Source organism: Ranitomeya variabilis, chromosome 4, assembly GCF_051348905.1.
Source record: "Ranitomeya variabilis isolate aRanVar5 chromosome 4, aRanVar5.hap1, whole genome shotgun sequence".
In the NCBI taxonomy this organism is placed as follows: Eukaryota; Metazoa; Chordata; class Amphibia; order Anura; family Dendrobatidae; genus Ranitomeya; species Ranitomeya variabilis.
The window spans coordinates 254848081-254869646 of record NC_135235.1 but is presented as its reverse complement, the minus strand read 5'-3'; the positions used below and the strand labels follow the sequence as shown (position 1 = coordinate 254869646).

Sequence of the window (21566 nt, the reverse complement as noted above, 5' to 3'; positions counted from 1 at the left end):
GTTCAGACAGCAACAGAAAAATACATAAAGCGAGAAGAAAATGTCCCCAAATAAATAAAATACATAAAATAGTCAATAAAACCGCTCCTACAGGGGTCCCGTAAGCTCCATGATCGGGGGGTCCTCAAATCAAAGAGGTGATAATTAATTACAAAGTAACTTAAAGGCCCTGAGGGTTTGGGGGGCTACAGGGGTGCAATGCCCCCACTCACGAGTGACGACCACTCTTCCCATCATCCTCCATGCGGAGTAGGATGCTCAGGGGCGGGCACACAGTTCACCACTTAAATCTCTGTCATGGCTCAAGGAGGGTCCCACTTCCAGCATCACAAAGATGACGGACGCCTTCACATCCAGTCATTTCCATGTGCGCCACTTATCCAACACCATTAGCAGGACTTGCAGGTGCCTGGGCCCATCGCTGTCCTTGTATTTCAAGGTCCATGACCCGAGCAGAGTCTGATCGGTGAATGTGAGGCCGCAGACTTTGGGCGCCACGTTCCCTATAGGAGTCAATGTGAACAAGGCTATAGAGCCGCTGAGGTGTTTCTTTTCTTACAATGTTGCGTTGTGTAGTTCCTCGGTTACACCTCCTGAAAATATATGACACGGCGACACTAATTGGGTCCAGCGTCAGGCTGCACAGAAACACACCTTATTGACAGGAGGAATGGTAACGCCCAGTTGTTCATCTGGCCATTCATTTCCAAGAGGAATAACAGAGGAAGAACTTGATAAAGAATTGTTATTTTATGAGGAAGTCAGGAGCAGATCGGTGCTCTACACCACACTGTCTGTCTCCGGATGCCCCGTATATACACCACATCAGACCGCCCATCTCCAAATGCCCCGTATATACACCACACCGGACCCTCTGTCTCCGGTTGCCCCTATATACACCACACCGGATCGTCCGTCTCCGAATGCCCCGTATATACACCACACCGGACCGTCCGTCTCCGAATGCCCCGTATATACACCACACCGGACCGTCCGTCTCCGAATGCCCCGTATATACACCACACCGGACCGTCCGTCTCCGAATGCCCCGTATATACACCACACCGGACCGTCCGTCTCCGAATGCCCCGTATATACACCACACCGGACCGTCCGTCTCCGAATGCCCCGTATATACACCACACCAGAACGTCCGTCTCCGGATACCCCCTATATACACCGCACCGTCCGTCTCCGAATGCCCCGGGGCGTATATACATCGGACCGTCCGTCTCCGAATGCCCCGTATATACACCACACCAGACTGTCCTTCTCCGAATGCCCCCTATACACACCACACAGGACCGTCCTTCTCCGAATGCCCCGTATATACACCACACCGGACCGTCCGTCTCCGAATGCCCCGTATACACACCACACCGGACCGTCCGTCTCCGGATACCCCCTATATACACCACACCGGACCGTCTGTCTCCGAATGCCCTGTATATACACCACACCGGACCGTCCGTCTCCGAATGCCCCACTACCCACACTTCTCATGGGAGTGCAGCTCTGGAGTTCTGCTTCTTACCTAGAATGGTGACTGTATAATTGACCACAGCGATTCCCAGAGGGTCATGTCCCAGCTGACAGGAGTAGTTCCCCCTGTCCACGGATTCCACATCCTCGATCACTAGATGAGTGAACCACAGTTTCCTCCATCTTTCCCCCATAGCATCACGTCCATCTTTATACCAGCGAACATGGAGATTACCGGCGCCCGCGGGTGCACACTCCAGAGTCAGCGAGTCGTGCAGGTGAGCGGACACCTTGTGCGTGATGACCGGCGGTGCGACACTGGCGTCATCGTGAGATGGATCTGGCCGGGAGGGAATGAAGAGCTGTAAGAGGACAGTCCAGACCCGTAGACTAGACCACGTGGGTCCATCGGCCCCCCATGCACGCTGCTCACCTCTTATAGCCAGCTTGTAGACCGAGGCGCTGATTTTCCGCTCATGGGTCATTGGATTATAGGCCGCACATCTATACGGTCCGCGATCCTCCAGGGACACATTGAAAATCTGCAGATTTCCTGAAGGTAAAATCAGGAACTTGTCTAAAGACATAAAAGATAGAAACTGCTATTATACAGAGAGGCAAAGTGCGTCATCCCTGACCTGCGATAGTGCCGCATGTGGGACTGGTCTGTGCAGGGTCAGCTTCGAAGGGAGCTCCATCTGGAGGGGACATGTGCCAGATACCAGGAGATCCTCCAACCTCTAACCATGAAGAATGAGCCGGCGCTGCATGCCTGACTAGTGATGGGGCACACACGCCATACAGGTGGCCCATAAAGGTGCAAGCAAACCCCCCAGAAGTGTGGACTGGAGCAAAACTATTTATTCTGAACCATTCGGTGGTCTCCCCATCCACAAGGGAGCTAAGGAAACTGAGGAACCAGAGTGCGGGGTCCGGTCAGACTGTGGACCCTAAATCTGAGGTCCCTAAGACACCCACCTTGTGGATAAGAGACCATATTATTATCATCGAAAGGGCTCCCAATGGTTGCCATCCCCTTGAGCTTTTGAGGTCCATGACTGTAACGGATGCCGGGCCCAGTGACATACGACGGGCCCAGGGACGGACGCTGGGCCCAGGGATGGACGCCGAGCCCAGGGACGGAAGCCGGGCCCAGTGACGGAAGCCGGGCCCAGTGACGGACCCCTGGCATTGTTATACTAGGGACCATTTAATCTCGGCTATGGGGCTCATCTCTCCATGCAATCACACGAGTTCCCACGGCCGCACCTGCTGATCGCTCCAGCCATTTCCCTTTCACTTTATAATGTATCTGGACACGGGGGACACTTCGGGGGGCGCTGCAGTTAATAATCACGCTGCTTCCTTCATCAGCCGTCACAGTCACTTTCGAGGAGTTTGCAAAATCTTCCAAATCTGCAAAACAAAAAGAGAAAATGTGACACGAGTGCGGACCTAGTGATCCCCTAAGATCTCATGCTGAGAGGTCTCGCTGAGGGATCGGTGTATCTGAGCTCCGTCCGTCCATCGCCCACAGTACTCACAGGCCATAGACACGGCTGCGGGTGCACTTATTATAGAGCCGGAGCTGGAATTCATCATGCACTGATAACGTCCAACGTGCTGGGGAGCGAGAGCCGAGATGGCAAGCTGCCCTGGAGGAGCATCCACATCCCGACCCATTCTGCTATCCAAAAATTCTCCATTAAATAACCATGAAATGTGCGGCCGCGGCGACTCTGCAGAGCAAAACAGCGTCACCCTGCTCCCTGCCTTCTGCACAGTGGAAAGGGGCTCAGACAGAAAGCGAAGAGTCACATCTACAAGGAAGGAAGAAAGAGCAATTATAGGAAACTAATATATATTCACATAATGACGCCTATAGGTGGCACCACTAAGGTATTTCAAGAAAATCTACCTAAAAAATTAGCAAGGACTTCCCATATTAAAGATTACTGCATTGATCCCGCAGCCTGTTGTGCATTATACTCCAGAGCTGCACTCACTATTCTGCTGGTGCAGTCACTGTGTACATACATTACATTACTGATCCGGAGTTACATCCTGTATTATACTCCAGAGCTGCGCTCACTGTTCTGCTGGTGCAGTCACTGTGTACATACATTACATTACTGATCCTGAGTTACATCCTGTATTATACTCCAGAGCTGCGCTCACTGTTCTGCTGGTGCAGTCACATAATTATAATTTGCCCTTGTACCTGACTCGGCCCTGGTCGGCAGCAGGAGAAGTGAGAGACAAAGCAGCAGATGCCTCGGTCCAGGATGCATAGCGCCAGGTCACAGCGATGAACGGTGCAAATGTTGGGGAGAAACCAGAAGAATCTGGAAGAGAAGCAGAAGAGATTAGCTGAGTCCTCGAGGTGCCGGAGAGACGCTGCCCGATCGCCCGCAGCTCTTTCCTGTGATCAGGACTGGATCCGGATACTGGATTTCACTAATAATTGAAGGGTCGTCAGACACATGAGATGAACATTGGCCAAACTCAGATTTCAGAGGGTCCGGCCAACAATCTGATCAGGGGCCGACATATCGTTGAGCAGCTGTCCAGGGGCCCAGGAGGTCTGGGGGCCACTACTACCTCCAAAACAGGAGGGATTGTGCATTATGAAGAGCAATTGGGATACAAAAGGGCCCTTATACAGGTCCTTCTCAAAAAATTAGCATATAGTGTTAAATTTCATTATTTACCATAATGTAATGATTACAATTAAACTTTCATATATTATAGATTCATTATCCACCAACTGAAATTTGTCAGGTCTTTTATTGTTTTAATACTGATGATTTTGGCATACAACTCCTGATAACCCAAAAAACCTGTCTCAATAAATTAGCATATCAAGAAAAGGTTCTCTAAACGACCTATTACCCTAATCTTCTGAATCAACTAATTAACTCTAAACACATGCAAAAGATACCTGAGGCTTTTAAAAACTCCCTGCCTGGTTCATTACTCAAAACCCCCATCATGGGTAAGACTAGCGACCTGACAGATGTCAAGAAGGCCATCATTGACACCCTCAAGCAAGAGGGTAAGACCCAGAAAGAAATTTCTCAACAAATAGGCTGTTCCCAGAGTGCTGTATCAAGGCACCTCAATGGTAAGTCTGTTGGAAGGAAACAATGTGGCAGAAAACGCTGTACAACGAGAAGAGGTGACCGGACCCTGAGGAAGATTGTGGAGAAGGACCGATTCCAGACCTTGGGGAACCTGAGGAAGCAGTGGACTGAGTCTGGTGTGGAAACATCCAGAGCCACCGTGCACAGGCGTGTGCAGGAAATGGGCTACAGGTGCCGCATTCCCCAGGTAAAGCCACTTTTGAACCATAAACAGCGGCAGAAGCGCCTGACCTGGGCTACAGAGAAGCAGCACTGGACTGTTGCTAAGTGGTCCCAAGTCCTTTTTTCTGATGAAAGCAAATTTTGCATGTCATTCGGAAATCAAGGTGCCAGAGTCTGGAGGAAGACTGGGGAGAAGGAAATGCCAAAATGCCTGAAGTCCAGTGTCAAGTACCCACAGTCAGTGATGGTGTGGGGTGCCATGTCAGCTGCTGGTGTTGGTCCACTGTGTTTCATCAAGGGCAGGGTCAATGCAGCTAGCTATCAGGAGATTTTGGAGCACTTCATGCTTCCATCAACTGAAATGCTTTATGGAGATGAAGATTTCATTTTTCAGCACGACCTGGCACCTGCTCACAGTGCCAAAACCACTGGTAAATGGTTTACTGACCATGGTATTACTGTGCTCAATTGGCTTGCCAACTCTCCTGACCTGAACCCCATAGAGAATCTGTGGGATATTGTGAAGAGAAAGTTGAGAGACGCAAGACCCAACACTCTGGATGAGCTTAAGGCCGCTATTGAAGCATCCTGGGCCTCCATAACATCTCAGCAGTGTCACAGGCTGATTGCCTCCATGCCACGCCGCATTGAAGCAGTCATTTCTGCCAAAGGATTCCCGACCAAGTATTGAGTGCATAACTGAACATTATTATTTGATGGTTTTTTTGTTTGTTATTAAAAAACACTTTTATTTGATTGGACGGGTGAAATATGCTAATTTATTGAGACAGGTTTTTTGGGTTATCAGGAGTTGTATGCCAAAATCATCAGTATTAAAACAATAAAAGACCTGACAAATTTCAGTTGGTGGATGATGAATCTATAATATATGAAAGTTGAATTGTAATCATTACATTATGGTAAATAATGAAATTTAACACTATATGCTAATTTTTTGAGAAGGACCTGTATTGTTCCTACACGGGGCCCCTGCTGTCTCAGCAGCTGATGTATGGGGGTCTCCTGACTCCCCCTGACACACAATACTGTGAGGACAGAGAATATGGGAAGGGACCAGTGCTGGAGATCAGGCCGCGCTTCACCAGGGTCCAACAGCAAGAAACAAACTAATGCAAGAATCTGACACATAAGAAGCAGAATCCAGAAATATACGAAGAGTAAAGAAGTAACGACTCCGGCAAATCCGAAAACCACAAGGAATGAAAGCGATTCCAGGTGAGACCTGAGAGCAAACTGGACCCCCAAGTGTCACTGCCGGGTCTGAGGATGAGACGGTGATAAAATCAATGTATCAAAAAAGCCAGAACCTGACAGTATATAAGGTACAGAACAAACATAAAAATGGCAGCGACTAGAGGGGTCTGGCAGCGGCTAGAGGGGTCTGGCAGCGGCTAGAGGGGTCTGGCAGCGGCTAGAGGGGTCTGGCAGTGGCTAGAGGGGTCTCACAGCGACAAGAGGGGTCTGACAGTGGCTAGAGGGGTCTGACAGCGGCTAGAGGGGTCTGTAAGTGGCTAGAGGGGTCTGACAGCGGCTAGAGGGGTCTGTAAGTGGCTAGAGGGGTCTGGCAGCGGCTAGAGGGGTCTGGCAGTGGCTAGAGGGGTCTCACAGCGACAAGAGGGGTCTGACAGTGGCTAGAGGGGTCTGACAGCGGCTAGAGGGGTCTGTAAGTGGCTAGAGGGGTCTGGCAGCGGCTAGAGGGGTCTGGCAGTGGCTAGAGGGGTCTCACAGCGACAAGAGGGGTCTGACAGTGGCTAGAGGGGTCTGACAGCGGCTAGAGGGGTCTGTAAGTGGCTAGAGGGGTCTGGCAGCGGCTAGAGGGGTCTGGCAGCGGCTTTCTCCTCTTTGTGCTGAAAACACATGGACACTCGGTTGAGATGAGCGTTCATGTGTATAGGGGGACAGGGAAGGAATAGAGGTCTGCTGCATGGATGCTCAGCTGGCAGCTAACCCTCTGCATGGCAGATTTAGGGATCCAGCCGCCCCTCACCTGGAGCCCCATAGTGATACCTGGGAAGGATCCATAAAACTGTTGAGAAGCGCCCCACTAATAAACCAGAACTGTCAGCATCGAATGACTGATCAAACCCAGCACACGCACTCGATGCTCCCTTGGCGTGCACCTTCCCACCTACTGGTCTTCCCTCTATCTCGGCCCCTTCTTCTTCTTTGATTGACAGCTCTGGCTTCATAAAGTCAGAGCAGGGAGGAGATAGATGGGTAAAGTATGTGGAAGGGGCATTTCAATGCTTGGCCTCGCTGAGGGTGCACCGGGCGCTGTGCTTGGTTTGCACAGTCAGTCACAATCCCTTGTAGTGTGGACTCTTACACCCTGAGAAGCCCCAGTGATTCCAGCACCATCTCGCCCCGCAGAAGCCCGACCGACACCCGGATAATGTTGCGGTCATTCTTGGCGGAGCAGCTGATGGGGTGGCAGGTGTCGGGGCTTTGAACACCCGAAAAATAAACAGGAGGTGTCAACACTTCACAGGGGAGAAGAGCACGGGGTGGGGCTGCCGCCAGGGCGTTTCCAGAGAGATCCCCACCCACGTCGCATGAACATAATTTTTCAGCAAAGCTCTGCTGCCTGTCAGTGAATAGAAGCTTCTCGTCTTCATCCAGAGGCCGGACCTGCAGGAGGATGGAGCAGCCTATGACACTGGCAGGGGATCATCTACACAGACTCCGTGTACGGGACCCAGGATACAATGAAGACGGCAACATTCACTGACAGCAGCAGAGGAGCTGAAGCTCCGAGCTAGAAAAAGGCAGAACTGCACAAGCTTCACTGAGGAGGAATCCCTGAGGGAAAGTTCACAAATCCAACCTGTCATCATCAGACGGGGACCAGGGTCCGATGGCCGCTCAGACCCCAAATCTCCACTGTACGGGAACCGTCCACCCCGATATCAATATTGTGATACAAGTGAAGACAGATCATTAGGGATCGGAGGTCGGACAATGGGCACCTGCTCCCCCAGCAGCCGACAACTCCCATCATCCACAAGTGTTGTCACAAGGACAAGAGTGAAGGCGAAATGCAAGATTCTACGAGGGGCGGAGAGCGGCGACATCAACGCCATTACCCTCCTGATTGTGAAGGACCATGCAAAAGTGTTGGGCAGGTGTGGAAGAAATCTGCAACATAGGAAGTTTCCAAATATTTATGCAAAGTGAATTACCAAAAGAAAAATGTAAATCACATCAGTATCTGGTGACCGCCCGTCGCCTCCATCATCAGTATCTGGTGACCGCCCGTCGCCTCCATCATCAGTATCTGTGACAGCCCTTCACCTCCATCATCAGTATCTGGTGACCGCCCTTCGTCTCCATCATCAGTATCTGTGACCGCCCGTCACCTCCATCATCAGTATCTGGTGAGTGCACCGTCGCCTTCAGCAATTGTTTTTCACACCTGCCTAGAACTTTTGCACAGTTCTGAGTAAGTTTAGATCCCTTTTTATGTGCCCACATTGCAGATTTCTGTGCGGATTTTTCCGCTCAGTTTTTGAAAAATCCGCAGGTAAAACGCACTGCGTTTTATCTGCAGTTTTACAGCTGATTTAGTGCGTTTTTGTGCAGTTTTACACCTGCGGTTTTCTATTATGGAATAGGTGTAAAACGCTGCGGAATCTGCACAAAGAATTGACATGCTGCAGAATAAACAACGCTACTTTTCCGCAGCATGTGCACTGCGGATTTTGTTTTCCATAGGTTTACATTGTACTGTAAACGCATGGAAAACAGCTGCGAATCCGCAAAATGTGCACAGACCCTAAGAAGTTGAGTAGTGGACTAAAAATCATGGCTGCTTTCATACAACACTTTGTGCCCCCTCTTTCCATGCAGTGTTACTAAAATCAATGAGGCAGAGCTGCAATACCACACACAACCTTCCGGGCCGCGGTGGCGCTGCTGTTAATGTGGCCATGATTATGTAATCTTATAAAAGTTCTATTTTCTAGACCCTTAAGCTTATAATAAAGGGTGAGGACGTTATTACATGTGCGCCCGACCATTGCAGGGAGTCAACTAGGGACCGGTCATGGAGCCAGGCTGCTGGTACAATGCCCAAAGGCAAATAAATAACAAATGTTACATCGCAGGATACAGAAAACTGAAAACCGCGGTGTGTGAACAATTACTTATTACACAGACTTTATCTGACGCTCCGTTTTCCATCTATGGCACAGAGAGACCCGGAATATTTCACATCTTGATACAATGTACAGTTGGCGGGGTTGTTTCGGGGAGGCGGGGGCAGCGGCGGAAGCCTCCGGCCCGTTACCTTTGTGGAGGTAGTGGAGCCAACAGGTTTCCTACAGAGAGAATAAACTGACACATTCCTTGGGCCGGAGGCTCCTTGGAGATGGAAGAGAAGCCTTTATCCTCCGCATCTTCACGCTGTTCTCTTGGCCGAGTTTCCAAGTCAATTTTAAAGTATCCCACAGGGTCCGCATCGCCTCCCGCGGGGGCGGCCATTCTCCGTGGATGCCAGTGTATGAGCTGAAGACGACGTCCAATACAGGCGGAGACCATGTAGCAGCCGGAATGCCCCGGGCAGTGGTCTCCGTCTGCCAAGAAACTACAACTCCCAGCATGTCCTATCCTATAAAGGGGATTTTAGAACCAGAGTCACTTGGAGAACGCGTCCTATTCATTTCTATGGGAAATCTGCTTTGTGGAAATACAAGTTTTCGGAGCCTTTTTTCCCCCTCCCCTGAAGAGACTTAGAAAAAAGTTCTCCAAACTGGACACTGTCCAATCAAATGGCTGCAGAAAAAAAAAACCTCCAAACCTCTTCAGGGCCTGTTCACACTGTGGTCTTTATATCAGGACGTGTTCACACTGTGGTCTTTATATTAGGACGTGTTCACACTGTGAGTATCCAACAAAAATAAGTCAAACCGCACCCAATACTGACATTGTCTCCATGGACATCGGGGCGCACGTCCACACCAGGGGGTCCATCCCAGCAGAAGAGTCCACGATAAAAATTAAAGAAAAGGACAGCGCCACACCAGGAAGTGACAGACAGGAATACACTTTATTCTGCCTCCTGCAGCCGTATTCCTGTCTGTCACTTCCTGGTGTGGCGCTGTCCTTTTCTTTAATTTTTATCGTGTTCAAACTGTGGTGTTTATATCAGGGAGTGTTCACACTGTGGTCTTTTATATCAGGGCGTGTTCACACTGTGGTCTTTATATCAGGACGTGTTCACACTGTGGTCTTTATATCAGGGCGTGTTCACACTGTGGTTTTTATATCAGGGCGTGTTCACACTGTGGTCTTTATATCAGGACGTGTTCACACTGTGGTCTTTATATCAGGACGTGTTCACACTGAGGTCTTTTATATCAGGGCGTGTTCACACTGTGTTTATATCAGGACGTGTTCACACTGAGGTCTTTTATATCAGGGCGTGTTCACACTGTGGTTTTTATATCAGGGCGTGTTCACACTGTGGTTTTTATATCAGGGCGTGTTCACACTGTGGTCTTTATATCAGGACGTGTTCACACTGTGGTCTTAATATCAGGACATGTTCACACTGAGGTCTTTTATATCAGGACGTGTTCTCACTGTGGTCTTTATATCAGGACCTGTTCACACTGAGGTCTTTTATATCAGGACGTGTTCTCACTGTGGTCTTTATATCAGGACGTGTTCACACTGAGGTCTTTTATATCAGGGCGTGTTCACACTGTGTTTATATCAGGACGTGTTCACACTGAGGTCTTTTATATCAGGGCGTGTTCACACTGTGGTTTTTATATCAGGGCGTGTTCACACTGTGGTTTTTATATCAGGGCGTGTTCACACTGTGGTCTTTATATCAGGACGTGTTCACACTGTGGTCTTGATATCAGGACATGTTCACACTGTGGTCTTTTATATCAGGACGTGTTCACACTGAGGTCTTTTATATCAGGACGTGTTCACACAGGTCTTTTATATCAGGACGTGTTCTCACTGTGGTCTTTATATCAGGACCTGTTCACACTGAGGTCTTTTATATCAGGACGTGTTCTCACTGTGGTCTTTATATCAGGACGTGTTCACACTGAGGTCTTTTATATCAGGACGTGTTCACACTGTGGTCTTTATATCAGGACGTGTTCACACTGAGGTCTTTTATATCAGGACGTGTTCACACTGAGGTCTTTTATATCAGGACGTGTTCTCACTGTGGTCTTTATATCAGGACGTGTTCACACTGTGGTCTTTATATCAGGACCTGTTCACACTGAGGTCTTTTATATCAGGACGTGTTCACACTGTGGTCTTTATATCAGGACGTGTTCACACTGAGGTCTTTTATATCAGGACGTGTTCACACTGAGGTCTTTTATATCAGGACGTGTTCTCACTGTGGTCTTTATATCAGGACGTGTTCTCACTGTGGTCTTTATATCAGGACCTGTTCACACTGAGGTCTTTTATATCAGGACGTGTTCTCACTGTGGTCTTTATATCAGGACGTGTTCACACTGTGGTCTTTATATCAGGACCTGTTCACACAGGTCTTTTATATCAGGACGTGTTCTCACTGTGGTCTTTATATCAGGACCTGTTCACACTGAGGTCTTTTATATCAGGACGTGTTCACACTGTGGTCTTTATATCAGGACGTGTTCACACTGAGGTCTTTTATATCAGGACGTGTTCACACTGAGGTCTTTTATATCAGGACGTGTTCACACTGAGGTCTTTTATATCAGGACGTGTTCTCACTGTGGTCTTTATATCAGGACGTGTTCTCACTGTGGTCTTTTATATCAGGACGTGTTCACACTGAGGTCTTTTATATCAGGACGTGTTCACACTGAGGTCTTTTATATCAGGACGTGTTCACACTGTGGTCTTTATATCAGGACGTGTTCACACTGAGGTCTTTTATATCAGGACGTGTTCACACTGAGGTCTTTTATATCAGGACGTGTTCACACTGAGGTCTTTTATATCAGGACGTGTTCTCACTGTGGTCTTTATATCAGGACGTGTTCACACTGTGGTCTTTATATCAGGACCTGTTCACACAGGTCTTTTATATCAGGACGTGTTCTCACTGTGGTCTTTATATCAGGACCTGTTCACACTGAGGTCTTTTATATCAGGACGTGTTCACACTGTGGTCTTTATATCAGGACGTGTTCACACTGAGGTCTTTTATATCAGGACGTGTTCACACTGTGGTCTTTATATCAGGACGTGTTCACACTGAGGTCTTTTATATCAGGACGTGTTCACACTGAGGTCTTTTATATCAGGACGTGTTCACACTGAGGTCTTTTATATCAGGACGTGTTCACACTGTGGTCTTTATATCAGGACGTGTTCACACTGAGGTCTTTTATATCAGGACGTGTTCACACTGAGGTCTTTTATATCAGGACGTGTTCACACTGAGGTCTTTTATATCAGGACGTGTTCTCACTGTGGTCTTTATATCAGGACGTGTTCACACTGTGGTCTTTATATCAGGACCTGTTCACACAGGTCTTTTATATCAGGACGTGTTCACACTGAGGTCTTTTATATCAGGACGTGTTCACACTGAGGTCTTTTATATCAGGACGTGTTCTCACTGTGGTCTTTATATCAGGACGTGTTCACACTGTGGTCTTTATATCAGGACCTGTTCACACAGGTCTTTTATATCAGGACGTGTTCTCACTGTGGTCTTTATATCAGGACCTGTTCACACTGAGGTCTTTTATATCAGGACGTGTTCACACTGTGGTCTTTATATCAGGACGTGTTCACACTGAGGTCTTTTATATCAGGACGTGTTCACACTGTGGTCTTTATATCAGGACGTGTTCACACTGAGGTCTTTTATATCAGGACGTGTTCACACTGAGGTCTTTTATATCAGGACGTGTTCACACTGAGGTCTTTTATATCAGGACGTGTTCACACTGTGGTCTTTATATCAGGACGTGTTCACACTGAGGTCTTTTATATCAGGACGTGTTCACACTGTGGTCTTTATATCAGGACGTGTTCACACTGAGGTCTTTTATATCAGGACGTGTTCACACTGAGGTCTTTTATATCAGGACGTGTTCACACTGAGGTCTTTTATATCAGGACGTGTTCACACTGTGGTCTTTATATCAGGACGTGTTCACACTGAGGTCTTTTATATCAGGACGTGTTCACACTGAGGTCTTTTATATCAGGACGTGTTCACACTGAGGTCTTTTATATCAGGACGTGTTCTCACTGTGGTCTTTATATCAGGACGTGTTCACACTGTGGTCTTTATATCAGGACCTGTTCACACAGGTCTTTTATATCAGGACGTGTTCACACTGAGGTCTTTTATATCAGGACGTGTTCACACTGAGGTCTTTTATATCAGGACGTGTTCTCACTGTGGTCTTTATATCAGGACGTGTTCACACTGTGGTCTTTATATCAGGACCTGTTCACACAGGTCTTTTATATCAGGACGTGTTCTCACTGTGGTCTTTATATCAGGACCTGTTCACACTGAGGTCTTTTATATCAGGACGTGTTCACACTGTGGTCTTTATATCAGGACGTGTTCACACTGAGGTCTTTTATATCAGGACGTGTTCACACTGTGGTCTTTATATCAGGACGTGTTCACACTGAGGTCTTTTATATCAGGACGTGTTCACACTGAGGTCTTTTATATCAGGACGTGTTCACACTGAGGTCTTTTATATCAGGACGTGTTCACACTGTGGTCTTTATATCAGGACGTGTTCACACTGAGGTCTTTTATATCAGGACGTGTTCACACTGAGGTCTTTTATATCAGGACGTGTTCACACTGAGGTCTTTTATATCAGGACGTGTTCTCACTGTGGTCTTTATATCAGGACGTGTTCACACTGTGGTCTTTATATCAGGACCTGTTCACACAGGTCTTTTATATCAGGACGTGTTCTCACTGTGGTCTTTATATCAGGACCTGTTCACACTGAGGTCTTTTATATCAGGACGTGTTCACACTGTGGTCTTTATATCAGGACGTGTTCACACTGAGGTCTTTTATATCAGGACGTGTTCACACTGTGGTCTTTATATCAGGACGTGTTCACACTGAGGTCTTTTATATCAGGACGTGTTCACACTGAGGTCTTTTATATCAGGACGTGTTCACACTGAGGTCTTTTATATCAGGACGTGTTCACACTGTGGTCTTTATATCAGGACGTGTTCACACTGAGGTCTTTTATATCAGGACGTGTTCACACTGAGGTCTTTTATATCAGGACGTGTTCACACTGAGGTCTTTTATATCAGGACGTGTTCTCACTGTGGTCTTTATATCAGGACGTGTTCTCACTGTGGTCTTTATATCAGGACCTGTTCACACTGAGGTCTTTTATATCAGGACGTGTTCTCACTGTGGTCTTTATATCAGGACGTGTTCACACTGTGGTCTTTATATCAGGACCTGTTCACACAGGTCTTTTATATCAGGACGTGTTCTCACTGTGGTCTTTATATCAGGACCTGTTCACACTGAGGTCTTTTATATCAGGACGTGTTCACACTGTGGTCTTTATATCAGGACGTGTTCACACTGAGGTCTTTTATATCAGGACGTGTTCACACTGAGGTCTTTTATATCAGGACGTGTTCACACTGAGGTCTTTTATATCAGGACGTGTTCTCACTGTGGTCTTTATATCAGGACGTGTTCTCACTGTGGTCTTTTATATCAGGACGTGTTCACACTGAGGTCTTTTATATCAGGACGTGTTCACACTGAGGTCTTTTATATCAGGACGTGTTCACACTGTGGTCTTTATATCAGGACGTGTTCACACTGAGGTCTTTTATATCAGGACGTGTTCACACTGAGGTCTTTTATATCAGGACGTGTTCACACTGAGGTCTTTTATATCAGGACGTGTTCTCACTGTGGTCTTTATATCAGGACGTGTTCACACTGTGGTCTTTATATCAGGACCTGTTCACACAGGTCTTTTATATCAGGACGTGTTCTCACTGTGGTCTTTATATCAGGACCTGTTCACACTGAGGTCTTTTATATCAGGACGTGTTCACACTGAGGTCTTTTATATCAGGACGTGTTCACACTGTGGTCTTTATATCAGGACGTGTTCACACTGAGGTCTTTTATATCAGGACGTGTTCACACTGAGGTCTTTTATATCAGGACGTGTTCACACTGAGGTCTTTTATATCAGGACGTGTTCACACTGAGGTCTTTTATATCAGGACGTGTTCTCGCTGTGGTCTTTATATCAGGACGTGTTCACGCTGTGGTTTTTATATCAGGACGTGTTCACGCTGTGGTTTTTATATCAGGGCGTGTTCACGCTGTGGTTTTTATATCAGGACGTTCACACTGAGGTCTTTTATATCAGGACGTGTTCTCACTGTGGTCTTTATATCAGGACGTGTTCACGCTGTGGTTTTTATATCAGGACGTGTTCACGCTGTGGTTTTTATATCAGGGCGTGTTCACGCTGTGGTTTTTATATCAGGACGTGTTCACACTGAGGTCTTTTATATCAGGGCATGTTCACACTGTGGTCTTTATATCAGGACGTGTTCACACTGAGGTCTTTTATATCAGTTTCCGCTACACACAATCTTCCCATTCATTCCTAAGGGAAAACGACTCGCTGTTCACATGTTCAGGCTTTTGTTTTACCGCTGTGGCGTGAGAAGAAGAGACCACGCCATTCTTCAAGTGTTTTCGGCTGGGAAGACGTTACATTCTAAATAACTGAAGACAATGGGAAGGATGAGGAGACGCCTGGAAGACGCTGGAGACCTGAAATGGGGACGAATATGGACAAAAATGTGGAAACCGGCGGCCGGAGGACGAAAACTGGAGGAAAACGGGGAGCGACGCAGACTCAGGACTGCCTGATCGCCCCGCGGCAGACCTGCGCTCCTTAGAGGAGCAGTCAAGGGGCAAAACTGATACAGGGGCGGGGCATCCTGGTCATGCTCTGCCCTATCTCTGCCATATGGGAGGAGCTTCCACCCCATAATTACAGTGAAAAGACCTGGAGAACGGGCGGACGTAGCTCTGGGTACCTGCACAGCCCTAAGAGGTCAGGGGCCACAGCCAGCTCCAGGGCCACTTCTGGCACAGGGTGATCACAGGCTTGGCGATTTTACACCATTATTACCCTCTTGCCCATGTTGCCATTTTCTGCACAGACACCGCGGTGTAATCCCTCAATGCACTGGGGCACATCGGCACAATTCAGCAATCCGCCTGCGCGCTCCTCTCCCGTAATACTCTGTGCTGCATTCGAGACCCTTCTACAGCCACTATAGCACTCGAATTTCCCAGAAAAAGAGGATAACAAGGGACAAAAAAAAAAAATGTTTAATCTCAAGTTCAGAATTAAAAAAAAGCAGTTAAAAATAAAAAATAAAAATATATTAAAAAAAAGAAAAGAAAACTGTAAAACGAATGTGCTAATTCCACAGCTGTAATGTGATTGTTCGCAGGCAACGAAGCGCCCGGGCTGCGCCGCTCCCCGCACAGCGCACATTATATGAAGTGCGGAGGAAAGTTACTTTTCTTTGTCAATTTACCACAAGAAAAAAGAAAAAAAAAAACGAGGAAAGAAATATTTGCTGTGACTGGATACAGCCAAACATAACATTTGTGTTTAACCCCCTCCCCCTCCACACACGAAAACCGGCGTAAACTACTGTCCAAATGTGCCGAGAAAATGAGGAACAGATGAAGATGAGCGAAAAGGAAGAGAACAGGAGAAAGATGTGTACAGTCTGTACCCCGAGGGTCAAAGCCCTGTACCCACAGTGTCAGAGCCCCGTACCCCGAGTGTCAGAGCCCCGTGCCCCGAGTGTCAGAGCCCCGTACCCAGAGCGTCAGAGCCCTGTACCCCACTGGTCAAAACCCTGTACCCCAAGTGTCAGAACCCTGTACCTCAAATGTCAGTGTTAAGCCTGTACCCCAAGTTTCATCATCCGGCACCTCAAGTGTCATTATCCTGCACCCCCAGTATCATTATCCTGCACTCCCAGTATCATTATCCTGCACCCCCAGTGTCATTATCCTGCACTCCCAGTATCATTATCCTGCACCCCCAGTGTCATTATCCTGCACGCCCAGTGTCATTATCCTGCACCCCCAGTGTCATTATCCTGCACGCCCAGTGTCATTATCCTGCACTCCCAGTGTCATTATCCTGCACCCCCAGTGTCATTATCCTGCACGCCCAGGGTCATTATCCTGCACTCCCAGTATCATTATCCTGCACCCCCAGTGTCATTATCCTGCACGCCCAGGGTCATTATCCTGTACTCCCAGTGTCATTATCCTGCACCCCCAGTGTCAAGCTCTGGGATCTCTCTCAGGATGATCCATCACTTCAGTTTTGTTTCTGCAGAGACTTCTTTTCTTCAGTCTTATGTCAGTGACAGCTGAGGAGACCGGCACCTCGTCTGTTTCTCCTCCATCACTGGCCGAGGTACAAGAAGGGAATTGATAAAAGGAGATCGAAAAACACAAACAGTTCTTGGATCCTCTCCTGTATATAACAAGAAAGTGCCAGAGACCTGGACTGGATCATGTACGGGACGGCGCTGGCTGCGGATCGCCCACTGCGATGTCAATGTGCTGTAGACGAGCTGTGCGGTCCGTCTGCACATAACTGTACGCTATCACAAATCTATCTGTATACACAGGGTGCAGGACGTGCAGAGCATCGCAGCTATGATAGAAAGGAGTCAGGACACACAGAGCATCCCAGCTATGATAGAAAGGAGTCAGGACACACAGAGCATCGCAGTTATGATATATAAGGTGTCATGACACACAGAGCATCACAACTATGATAGTAAGATGTCAGGACACAGAGAGCATCCCAGCTATGATAGAAAGGAGTCAGGACCCGCAGAGCATCGCAGCTATGATAGAAAGGAGTTAGGACACACAGAACATCCCAGCTATGATAGAAAGGAGTCAGGACACACAGAGCATCGCAGTTATGATAGAAAGGAGTCAGGACACACAGAGCATCCCAGCTATGATAGAAAGGAGTCAGGACACACAGAGCATCCCAGCTATGATAGAAAGGAGTCAGGACACACAGAGCATCGCAGTTTTGATAGAAAGGAGTCAGGACACACAGAGCATCGCAGTTATGATAGAAAGGAGTCAGGAGACACAGAGCATCGCAGCTATGATAGAAAGGTGTCAGGGCACACAGAGCATCGCAGTTATGATAGAAAGGAGTCAGGAGACACAGAGCATCGCAGCTATGATAGAAAGGTGTCAGGGCACACAGAGCATCGCAGTTATGATAGAAAGGAGTCAGGACACACAGAGCATCGCAGTTATGATAGAAAGGAGTCAGGAGACACAGAGCATCGCAGCTATGATAGAAAGGAGTCAGGACACACAGAGCATCCCAGCTATGATAGAAAGGAGTCAGGACACACAGAGCATCGCAGTTATGATATATAAGGTGTCATGACACACAGAGCATCACAACTATGATAGTAAGATGTCAGGACACAGAGAGCATCCCAGCTATGATAGAAAGGAGTCAGGACCCGCAGAGCATCGCAGCTATGATAGAAAGGAGTTAGGACACACAGAACATCCCAGCTATGATAGAAAGGAGTCAGGACACACAGAGCATCGCAGTTATGATAGAAAGGAGTCAGGACACACAGAGCATCCCAGCTATGATAGAAAGGAGTCAGGACACACAGAGCATCCCAGCTATGATAGAAAGGAGTCAGGACACACAGAGCATCGCAGTTTTGATAGAAAGGAGTCAGGACACACAGAGCATCGCAGTTATGATAGAAAGGAGTCAGGAGACACAGAGCATCGCAGCTATGATAGAAAGGTGTCAGGGCACACAGAGCATCGCAGTTATGATAGAAAGGAGTCAGGAGACACAGAGCATCGCAGCTATGATAGAAAGGTGTCAGGGCACACAGAGCATCGCAGTTATGATAGAAAGGAGTCAGGACACACAGAGCATCGCAGTTATGATAGAAAGGAGTCAGGAGACACAGAGCATCGCAGCTATGATAGAAAGGAGTCAGGACACACAGAGCATCCCAGCTATGATAGAAAGGAGTCAGGACACACAGAGCATCGCAGTTATGATATATAAGGTGTCATGACACACAGAGCATCACAACTATGATAGTAAGATGTCAGGACACAGAGAGCATCCCAGCTATGATAGAAAGGAGTCAGGACCCGCAGAGCATCGCAGCTATGATAGAAAGGAGTTAGGACACACAGAACATCCCAGCTATGATAGAAAGGAGTCAGGACACACAGAGCATCGCAGTTATGATAGAAAGGAGTCAGGACACACAGAGCATCCCAGCTATGATAGAAAGGAGTCAGGACACACAGAGCATCCCAGCTATGATAGAAAGGAGTCAGGACACACAGAGCATCGCAGTTTTGATAGAAAGGAGTCAGGACACACAGAGCATCGCAGTTATGATAGAAAGGAGTCAGGAGACACAGAGCATCGCAGCTATGATAGAAAGGTGTCGGGCACACAGAGCATCGCAGCTATGATAGAAAGGTGTCAGGACACACAGAGCATCGCAGTTTTGATAGAAAGGAGTCAGGACACACAGAGCATCCCAGCTATGATAGAAAGGAGTCAGGACACACAGAGCATCGCAGTTATGATAGAAAGGAGTCAGGAGACACAGAGCATCGCAGCTATGATAGAAAGGTGTCAGGGCACACAGAGCATCGCAGTTATGATAGAAAGGAGTCAGGACACACAGAGCATTGCAGTTATGATAGAAAGGTGTCAGGACACACAGAGCATCGCAGTTATGCTATAAAAGGTGTCATGACACACAGAGCATCACAACTATGATAGTAAGATGTCAGGACACAGAGAGCATCCCAGCTATGATAGAAAGGAGTCAGGACACACAGAGCATCACAACTATGATATTAAGGTGTCAGGACACACAGAACATCCCAGCTATGATAGAAAGGAGTCAGGACACACAGAGAATCACAGCTATGATAGAAAGGTGTCAGGACACACAGAGAATCACAGCTATGATAGAAAGGAGTCAGGACACGCAGAGCACTGCAGCCTGCTGTGTATGGGAAAGCGTAGATGTAAACCAGTTAAGGTACCGTCACACTCAGCGACGCTGCAGCGATATAGACAACGAGACGATCGCTGCAGCGTCGCTGTTTAGGTCGCTGGGGAGCTGTCACACAGACAGCTCTCTCCAGCGACCAACGATCAGGGGAACGACTTCGGCATCGTTGAAACTGTCTTCAACGATGCCGAAGTCCCCCTGCAGCACCCGGGTAACCAGGGTAAACATCGGGTTACCAAGCGCAGGGCCGCGCTTAGTAACCCGATATTTACCCTGGTTACCATTGTAAAAGTAAAAAAAAAAACACTACATACTCACCTTCTGATGTCTGTCACATCCCCCGCCGGCGGCTTCCCTGCACTGAATGTGTCAGCGCCGGCACCCGGCAGTAACAGCGGTGACGTCAACGCTGTGCTCTGCTTTACGGCCGGCACTGACAGTCAGTGCAGTGAAGCTCTCGGCAGCAGCGCGTGCATTTAGCAGCGCTCCTGCCGAAAGCAGTTTAACCCTGTGGACGCCGGGGGACGTGACAGACATCAGAAGGTGAGTATGTACTTTTTTTTTTTACTTTTACAATGGTAACCAGGGTAAATATCGGGTTACTAAGCGCAGCCCTGCGCTTAGTAACCTGATGTTTACCCTGGTTACCATTGTAAAACATTGCAGGCATCGTTACTTTTGCTGTCAAACACAACGATACACACCGATCTGACGACCAAATAAAGTTCTGGAATTCTAGCTCCGACCAGCGATATCACAGCAGGATCCAGATCGCTGCTGCGTGTCAAACACAACGAGATCGCTATCCAGGACACTGCAACGTCACGGATCGCAGTCGTTCTCGTTGTAAAGTCGCTCAGTGTGAAGGTACCTTAAGGCTGCCGTCACACTAGCAGTATTTGGTCAGTATTTTACATCAGTATTTGTAAGCCAAAACCAGGAGTGGGTGATAAATGCAGAAGTGGTGCATATGTTTCTATTATACTTTTCTTCTAATTGTTCCACTCCTAGTTTTGTCTTACAAATACTGATGTAAAATACTGACCAAATACTGCTAGTGTGACGGCAGCCTTAGGGTACTGTCACACAGTACCATTTTGATCGCTACGACGGCACGATCCGTGACGTCGCAGCGATCGTATGATTATCGCTCCAGCGTCGTAGACTGCTGTCACACGTTGCAATCACGGCGCTGGAGCGATGCCGAAGTCCCCGGTAACCAGGGTAAACATCGGGTAACTAAGCGCAGGGCCGCGCTTAGTAACCCGATGTTTACCGTGGTTACCAGCGTAAAAGTAAAAAAAAACAAACAGTACATACTTACATTCTGGTGTCTGTCCCCGGCGTTCTGCTTCTCTCCACTGTGTAAGCGCCATAGCCGGCAAGCACAGCGGTGACGTCAGACGTCACCGCTGTGCTCGCTTTCCGGCTGGCAGACGCTCACACAGTGGAGAGAAGCTGAGACGCCGGGGACAGACACCGGAATGTGAGTATGTACTGTTTGTTTTTTTTTTACTTTTACGCTGGTAACCACGGTAAACATCGGGTTACTAAGCGCGGCCCTGCGCTTAGTTACCCGATGTTTACCCTGGTTACAAGCGAACACATCGCTGGATCGCTGTCACACACAACGATCCAGCGATGTCAGCGGGT

General features: G+C 47.9%; 1 protein-coding gene across 2 annotated transcripts in view; it reads right to left on the bottom strand.

Moving 5' to 3' along the window:
* Positions 1 to 21566, bottom strand: part of CDON (cell adhesion associated, oncogene regulated) — a 91651-nt gene that overhangs the window by 18299 nt on the left and 51786 nt on the right. For both annotated transcript variants that reach the window (XM_077249531.1, XM_077249530.1), the window contains 5 exons: positions 3704 to 3827; positions 3027 to 3302; positions 2752 to 2898; positions 1916 to 2059; positions 1535 to 1822 (listed from right to left, as the gene is read on the bottom strand). In XM_077249531.1, coding sequence (XP_077105646.1) covers positions 1535 to 1822; positions 1916 to 2059; positions 2752 to 2898; positions 3027 to 3302; positions 3704 to 3773 — 925 coding nt within the window. In that variant the 5' untranslated portion in view covers positions 3774 to 3827. The remainder of the gene's footprint in view (positions 1 to 1534; positions 1823 to 1915; positions 2060 to 2751; positions 2899 to 3026; positions 3303 to 3703; positions 3828 to 21566) is intronic.